Genomic DNA, 8,809 nt, shown 5'->3' on the forward strand with positions numbered 1-8,809 from the left:
TCTCACTCTTTTCTCTCCTGAGTTTTTCACGTAAGAGGTATCCAACTTCTGTTTTCAGAACAGAATGAGAAAAGAATTCTTTTCCCCCCCCCCTCCAAACCCTAAGCAGCTCGCGCCCCACCCTCCATCACTTGGGCTAGGGTTTTGTTTTTCCACAAGCCCGACCCAAGTCCAACCTTAACCCACCAGTCTAATTACCTAATCAGACTTGAAACTTACTAAAACCTAAGCCCTCAAAGGTAAATTCATAATTAAATACAGACTTAGAAGAAAAACAATGCAATAATTCTGCTGGCACTGTACAGCCGGAACTGCGTTCACTAAAACGGGGATATCTGGAGCTACAGATATCGGATCGACGCGAAACCACTTGGAGAATTTTCTAGACTTGAAGGGCTACAACTCTCATGAAGGAAGTTTTCCCAAATGAAGTCGTTAAGACCCTCTAAAAATTCACACAAGTTGACAGTTCTAATCTGCCAGTTATCAAACATAGCCAAAAACTTCAATTTTATTCAAACTTCCATAAAATTTGTTCCAAGTTGAACTTAGGGCCTTACAACCCACGTCCTCACTGTTGGCTTCAGTCCCTATAGCTACCTTAGAACCTTTCAGTGGCCGCTTATTGCGGCTACCCTTGGGTCTCCCTCTAGGCTTATGTTGTGGACCTGGCGTTAGCACTTCTGACCCTTGTGTTCCAATCGCTGGTGCACCCTGCTCTGTCACCGTGCAAACAGTGGGTGTAGTTAATGTAGAAGCTGCGATTTCAAAGGTAGGAGGAACCACCGAAGCTCTCACTATATCCAAAGGTGTAGCAGGAAGGATAGAATCCTCGGAAGAGATTTGAGGTTCAATGGTTGATTCTCTGGGTCCCATAGTAGCCTTTTCATACCCGTTTTTGGTCCAAACCATTGACCTGGCCTGATTTTGTTGGTGCTTGTCTCTGACCTAAACATATGAGGTGTATGCTGGGTCCCAAAAATTTCCTTTTGGTTTCTCCCATTCGATAAGCCCGGGGCTCAAATGGGCCATCATTTTGTTTGCTGGCCCAACTCTTTTTCTGGGGGTTACGTTAGCTTTTGACTCCTCCTCCTCTATTGCTTGCATGTTCCCCGACGGTCTCTCGCTTGTATTCCTCAAAGTGGGTAAATCTGTTACCACCATCCTTGAAATCCTCTGACACTGAGCTCCTCTTATGAGCAACCTGAGCCAATCAGGGTTGTCACATGTGCTAGGTAGCCATCTTGGGATATCAAAATCTCTCAAATTCGCCAGCGTAGTGACCTCCTTTCCTATCAATCGAATAAGAGCCAGATTAACTGAGTCAATGAGTATTCTCACGTCCCTTTCCCGACCTGGTATTAATTTGAAAACCATGCCAAAGAAGGAAAGTTGACTTTCGTCAGCTCTGAACACTACTGAAGAGTGTCTCCTGGGGATTACTGACAAGGTACTGTCATGTTCCTCAGCTGGCTCCGACTCGATTGTGTCTTCGAGGTTCCCTGAGTCGGCGCCGGTACAGTCGCAAACTGCATCTATTTCCCTCACCTTATTGGCTTTGAGGTTCCCTGAGTCGGTGTCGGAGCTGGCTGTTTTGGTGACCTCTGTATCGTCTGAGTCCAAAGTACGCTTTCCGCCATCATGCTCCGCTTGGGACGAGGAGGTAGTATACCCCGACTCCACCGCATTATACAGAGGATATTCTTGACCTTGGTCAATGTTATCCACTTCCACCCGAATTGTCACCACCTCATCATCCACCATAACCTTCATGAGCTTACTTTGTATATGTGGGCTGGTAGTAGCAATCAATATCCTCGCAATATCATAGCGACTTCGAGCTTCTGTTTCTTTGTCCAGACAAACAAGCTCACCCATGACCCCAACTACATTTGCAAAGAAATTATAGTTCCAAGCAATGAGGGGTACATGTTTGATTCTCAACCAGATCAAATGTCTTCTCGCCGTCGACCTGCTTGTTGCTGCTTGGAAACCTTCGAATTTTTGTCCCAGGATGTCACCTCATTTGGCAAGGAACCCCATCATTGAGTCTTTATCCGGGAACTCCATGGCTACTTCGTTGGCCCCAAAAGGTATCACGAGGGTTGTAGATAAACCTTTCGAGATTAAGAAGTTTTTTAAGGCCTCAAGGTTCTGAAAACCTTTGAGGATGCCGATGACTATTCTTCCCACTCTCTCATGTTCGGCAGTTCGCGTCATATACATGACATCGAAGTCGGATTTAGGTCTCCCTGGGTTCTGATGAAGCTCTGTTTTTCCACCCCTCCTGGGCTTTGATCTCCACCGACCACTCTGTCTCCTATTCTTCTCCATCCTTGAGAACAACAGACCTTGCGTTTCCTCCTACTTCCGCACCTTACTCCTTTCAGGTCCTACTCCTTTACCATCGCTCTGAAGTGGAAATCTTGCCTCCTTTACTTGTATTAGAGCACCATTTAAATAAGCTCTGTTCTTCAGTGCAATTAGTCCTTCTCGCTTCTCCTGAAATCTAACGAATCCGAATTTGGTTCTTCTATGCTTTCTCCTTGTCTTCTGGACATATACTCCATCCAATTTTCCCAATCCATTGAAAGCTTTCCTGACTTGGGCGTATGTGGTATCCTCAGGTAAACCATCAACAAATAGAGTTAGTTGTGATGTATCTCCTAAAGCCCTCGGCACTGGACTACTGACTTTCTTTCTATGCTCCTCTACTGGTAGCCATCTCCAGCTTCTGTCCTCCTTACACCGCCAGTAGTTCCCGCCGCTCATCCTAGAGAGAAGGGAGAACTTCTCTCCCTTCTCTCTCTATTTACAACGTCCTTCATTCCCTTAACTTTTATCTTCTTACAAATAAAATCGAAAAATTTATTGAAAAGTAATACAACTTTAAAGTAGCAAAATCCAAATATAATTATATTGGTTTATTGGGACTTATAAGTTCTGTCCCAATAGCCCATACATAACATCACCATGCTTGCTATCGGGCGGTCTCTGCCTAGTCTTTACACGCTAGCCCATTTACCTACCTTCTATATGTCTCGCCAACCTGGTGGTCGAGTCCACTGGCTGAGCAACATGGGTGGGACCCCTATAATGGTGAGGGGTCTCGCCCAGTTCACATTTATAAAAAATTGAACTACATAACTGTGACGACTCTATAAAAAGAACATGTAGGCTGTGATCTAATTCCCATAATGCACCCCAAATAATTATTTATAAAATCTTCCCAATGGTTATCGTCTAATGATGTCTTATAACAGGCGTTGTAGGGTGCTAGTACCTTCAAATGTATGCAATCACAAAATTAGACGAAAATGACTCTCAGATCTAGTTCTCGTCTTTTTTATTTTGTCTTTTTGGGGTTTCAAATGTATGCAATCATAAAATCATTCGTGGCGACTTTATGTAATTATGTGCTATATTTGTTTTTATGTGTTGTCTCCACTGCAACACCGACACTGTCATGAAGTCAAATGTCACCCCTTTACTAAAATAAAAATATTCTAGTGACATTTTTTTATAAGCAAATGTTAGTTGTTATAAATGTTAGTAAATTAATCCATCCTCCAGATTCGAACCCTCGACCTTCAACCTTTATCCCACCCAACCCTTATATCCCAAACTCTTACCACTTGAGCTATCCTTCGGAGACATTCTAGTGGCATGTGACTTTTGGTTTCACCGATCTTGTATTTCAATTTACTAGGCTTTAAATTTTTTTGAAACTTTTCGACATGTGTTCCTCTTTAGAATCTATCAATGATAAAATTACTTCATTAATATATTAATTATTAATAATGACTTAAAATTGTAATATATTAATTATTAATAATGACTTAAAAATTGTAGTATATAATTAGTGTCCATAAATTTATTAAAATATTAAGAATAAATAAATATTATATCTATATATGTTATAAAATTAACATGAGGAAATGGTAATGAAATAAATAGTTATTAAAATTTATAATTAAATAAAAATAATTTAATTAGAACAAAAATAATTAGTATTAAATTGATTAAAATGTTTAACATCTCTTAACCATCTTTACTAAATCTAAATATTAAAACTATTTCAACAATATTTGATAATAATATATGTGTATATATGTTGGGGGTAGGGGGATTTATGTTAAGAAAAACTAGATACATGGTATGTTTAATAAATAAAATAAAATTATAAATTCCAATATTATATTAAAAACCCTCAAAACATGTATCTCATTAGCAAAATATAATTGGCAATATTCTATATAACCAATTTTTTACAATTCATTAATCAATATAAATATATAATAATTTCAATTGTTACATGTTAATTATTAATATAGTACATTGTAGGTATATTAAATGTAAAATTAACTTTTCCAATATTCTATAGAAATACATTTTAACAAATCATTCAATATCCATATAATAATTTCAATTATTAGATGCTCTAATTATTAACATAGAAAATGGTATGTATATTAAATGTAAAATTAACATAAATAATAAATTAAATTATTTAATCTTGAAATATATATTACATTAATATAATAAAATAGATAATATACTATAGAAGTATTTTATTACAATTCATTCAATATATATATTTTTTAGAAAGCATAAAGATATATTAAAAAAGCTTTGGGAACAAAGCTCAAAAGAGTACAGGGCAAAAAGGTGATTAGTGAAACAAAAAAGCTAATCACCTAACATTGAAGCGTCAACCCCAAAAAACCATGTAACAATCATTCAATATATATATATATATATACTAATTTAAATTATTAAATTCTATAATTATTAATATAGTACATGGTATGCTGATTAAATGAAAAGCTAATTTAAATAATAAATTATAATATTAAATTAGAAAACATCAAAAACATATTACACTAATCAAATACAATACATGATATTCTATACTAGAATTTTTTTACTATTCATTGAATATCAATATAATAATTTCAATTATTAGATGCTATAAAAAATATAAGCATACATAGATATGTATAGATATGTTAAAAACACACAACCCTACACGAAAAGAAGAGGAAATGGTATGTTTATTAAATGTAAAATTAACTTAAATAATAAATTCCAAAATTGAGTTATTCAACCTTGAAAAATATACTAGTATTAAAGTAGACAGTTAAAATAGAAAATATGCTATAGAAGTATTATATCTTTTGCTTTTAAAAAATACGTATTTTCCCAAAAATCATTTAATATAATTAAAAAATTTAATTACTAAATTATATAATTATTAATAATTTAATGTAGTACATGGTATGTTTATTAAATGAAAAAATAATTTAAATAATTGAACCCAATATTACATTAGTCAACCTCAAAAAATATATTATATTAATTAAATACAACAAATAATATTCTATAAAATTATTTAGTAACAATTCATTCAATATCCAAATAATAATTCAGACGAATTGAACCTTGAATTGGTACCCATATGAATGTGATAGTTTGGGGGTTGATGTATAAATGGTGTGAATCGATATTGGTTAGACATGCTCACTACTGAATTCAAGAGATAAATTTGTATTGTAAAAACTCTCATTTCATCGCGATTCACTTTGTGAACAAATAGTCAAATACTATAGTCATGGCACCTAGCACAGACAGGCTCAGTTCATTGCCTCACTCTTTACTCTCCACCATTGTGTCCTTGATACCGTTCAAGGAAGCTGTAAGAACATCAATCCTCTCTAAAAGTTGGATAGACATTTTTAAGTCTACATCCAACATAGAATTTGATGAAGTGTCTTTTGTGAAATTTGGTCAAACAGATCAAGTCAAACAAGCCCAAAGAAAGGCCTTTATGGAGTTTGTGACACTTTGGATGGCTAATCACACAGAAACTATTGTGGATAAGTTCTCTTTGAGATTATCATTTCTTGGAAAAGCTAAGAGGGTTGTGATAAAATGTATTACCTTTGCCACAAAGCACGAGGTTAAGGAGTTGGAGTTGGACTTTTCTGACCCAACGTTTGATTGTTATTTTACTACAAATTATACTAAGCATGATGCCTTGTTTGAATTGCCAACACATGTTTATGGTCACACTTCCCTTGAATCTTTGAAGTTGTTTTCCTGCACCTTTATTGAAACTCGGTTCTTTAACTTTCATGCACTCAAAGAAATTTCTTTGGGTTGGATGGAAGTGAAACTTAATACTATTAAGACCTTGTTGTCTAATTGTGAGGCGCTTGAGAGCTTAAGTCTCAAGAGGTGTTGGAATTTTGATGACTTTAATATAGGGGAGGAGAACCTAAGGTTGAGAAAGTTGATCGTGGACAGGTGCATGTTTAGATCTGATAGTCGTTATTTTATAGTAAATGCTCCAAACTTGAGATATTTCTATTATTCTGGGTTGAATAACGACTTTTTGGTCATGGACATACGTTCCCTTGTGATGGAAGAGGAAGTTCTTGACTTCTGCATTGAGTTACAAGAACATGTTCTATTTCTTTACAAACTAGTGAAAGATATCTCTTACGGTAGTACTTTAACTGTGTGCAATTACTTCCTTCAGGTATGTTTTATCTTTTTTTTTGTTATATATCTAATTTTAAGTTTGATTTTACTATATATATATATATTTATATTAATATTTTGTAATGATCTTATATATAAAGGTTGTTCCCATTGGAGGTTGCCTGCTCCGAATGCCACGTAGCTCAAATGTGAGAAGTTTGATAATGGAGACCTCTTTGGATCAAAATGAGTTTTTAGGAATCACGTTCTTACTTAATAGTTGCTCTGAATTGGAGCGTCTCACTATCAAATTAGGTCTCCCAAAAAAATATTTTGTGAGTATTTACATCCATAGAATACAATTTATTTTCCTTTATGTATGTCGAGAAGTTGAAAAATGGGTGGAAGAAAAAAAAGTATATTAAGTAAAATCAATAATGTGTAATTGGGGAACATGATAATGCAAAATTTTAAGCGGAACAAATACAATAGGTTAATACCATTTTATTAAAAAAAAATCGCATACAAACCCATTGTCCATTTTTATGTTTGGTCGCATCCTTTATGTGTACGCTTAAGTAGCTAACTTTTTACTGTTCACATTGTAGGATTATGAGTTACCTGACAACTTTAACTTTGAGAGGTTTTGGATTGATCATACAAGGGCTTATAATTGCATGATATATGCTCTTAGAGAGGTGGAGATTAAGGACTTCAAGGGATCAATGAATGAGATTCGTCTAATTACCTATTTCATCACTGATGGAAAAGTCTTGAGAAAGATTACCATCAACATATTGAAGGATGATGTTGCTGATCAAGATGAGAGCATGGATTCTTACTGCCGTAAGATGATTGAAACGTTAGTGTCTCAAAGAGCTTCAAGAGATCTACAGATTTCTATTTGTTAGTGTTTTAAAATTCTCTAGAATTAAAAATGCTAGAAATTTAGTTGAATTAATTAAATTTCATGGATTAAGAATATTCCTTGTTTGGAAACAATAATTGGATTCTTTCGTTTGAAAATTTTATTCTTTTTATGAATTAATTTAATTTCCTTATTTTATAAAATTTAAATTTAGATAAGTTACCAAATGTTTTCAATTATAGTAGAATTTTTAGGATATTTATAAAATTATATGAGGTATTTAATTTTCATGTGAAATTAATAATTATATAATTTAGAATAACTTTTTTAAGGATGCATATTTTTAATTAGATTAATTGAACTTAATTAGTCATAAAACTTAACTAATGTAATTGGTTTAAAATAACTTAATTCATTTTTAATAATTTTAAATTAAATAATTGAATTTAATCATATCAGCCATGAGTACAAAAATCAAATTAGACTTAAAATATTTTCATAGACAAGAATGATGAAATGAAGAAAATTATTAGCGAGACATGAGAGGATTATGAAATTCTTTCTTTGTTTGAAATCACACACTTATGAGAAACATTGTTTTGAAAACCAATTCAAACCGGACTGGCCCGTCTGCCTAGTTTGGTCAGCAACTTATCAAGTGGTTGGTTCATTTAAAGGAGAAATTGATAGATCTTATAATTGGTCGAACGTAGTCCAAATAGGTCTAAACTGGTTTGAATTGACATGTTTGACTATAAAAAAAATGTATATATTCCAAAAGGAAAAATATTTTTATTTAAATTAATAGAAATATAATTTATTCAAATAAATGTCTAACATAGATTTAGAATACGACCACATACATGGATTATTATTTTTGTCTTTTTTTTATCATATAAAATATACATTATGATGATTTATGTCATTTTAAATTGAATTTGACCTATTTTTTTTTAACATTTTTATCACTTAAAATATACATTATGATGATTTATGTCATTTTAATTTAATTTGTTTCATTTTTAACACTTTAAAATATAAAATTTATGTCCTTTTTTATCTCATAAAATATATGCTATAGATTACTAATTACACAAAAAAATCTTACTGATAAGTCCTCTTAGAAATTATTCATTCCTGAAAAAGTTAAGAGGGTTGTGAAAAAACACATCACCTTTTATACAAAACACGAGGTGAAGGAGTTGAAGTTGGACTATTGTGATTCAACATTGGATTATTATTTTACTACTAATTATAGGCAGCACATGTTTATGGGCATCCACGAATCTTTAAAATTGTTTTCATAAAGACTTTTTAAGGCTGACTTGCTTACCTTTTTTTTTGTTACAAAGCAAAACTAGCGAAATTGAACTAAAACATCCTGACAAAGAACAGGAACAACAAAAGAGAGAGGTAGACGCCAAATCTTCACATCCCCACCATCGCGCACCGCAAACT

General features: G+C 33.4%; 1 protein-coding gene across 1 annotated transcript; it reads left to right on the plus strand.

The window, feature by feature from the left end:
* Positions 1 to 5,611: 5,611 nt before the first annotated feature.
* On the plus strand, positions 5,612 to 7,394 carry LOC130719183 (putative F-box protein At3g29830). Its single transcript, XM_057569820.1, has 2 exons — positions 5,612 to 6,541; positions 7,092 to 7,394. The coding sequence occupies exons 1-2, from the start codon at positions 5,612 to 5,614 to the stop codon at positions 7,392 to 7,394; spliced, it is 1,233 nt and encodes a 410-aa protein (XP_057425803.1).
* The last annotated feature ends 1,415 nt before the right edge of the window (positions 7,395 to 8,809 follow it).

The sequence above is a fragment of the Lotus japonicus genome, chromosome 5, assembly GCF_012489685.1.
Source record: "Lotus japonicus ecotype B-129 chromosome 5, LjGifu_v1.2".
NCBI classification, from domain to species: Eukaryota; Viridiplantae; Streptophyta; class Magnoliopsida; order Fabales; family Fabaceae; genus Lotus; species Lotus japonicus.

Excerpts from the sequence above, each read along its gene's own strand:
- LOC130719183 (XM_057569820.1), top strand. The coding sequence starts at position 5,612 with ATGGCACCTAGCACAGACAGGCTCAGTTCATTGCCTCACTCTTTACTC. Across the intron at positions 6,542-7,091 it reads TGTGCAATTACTTCCTTCAG|GATTATGAGTTACCTGACAA; the intron begins GTATGTTTTATC and ends TTCACATTGTAG.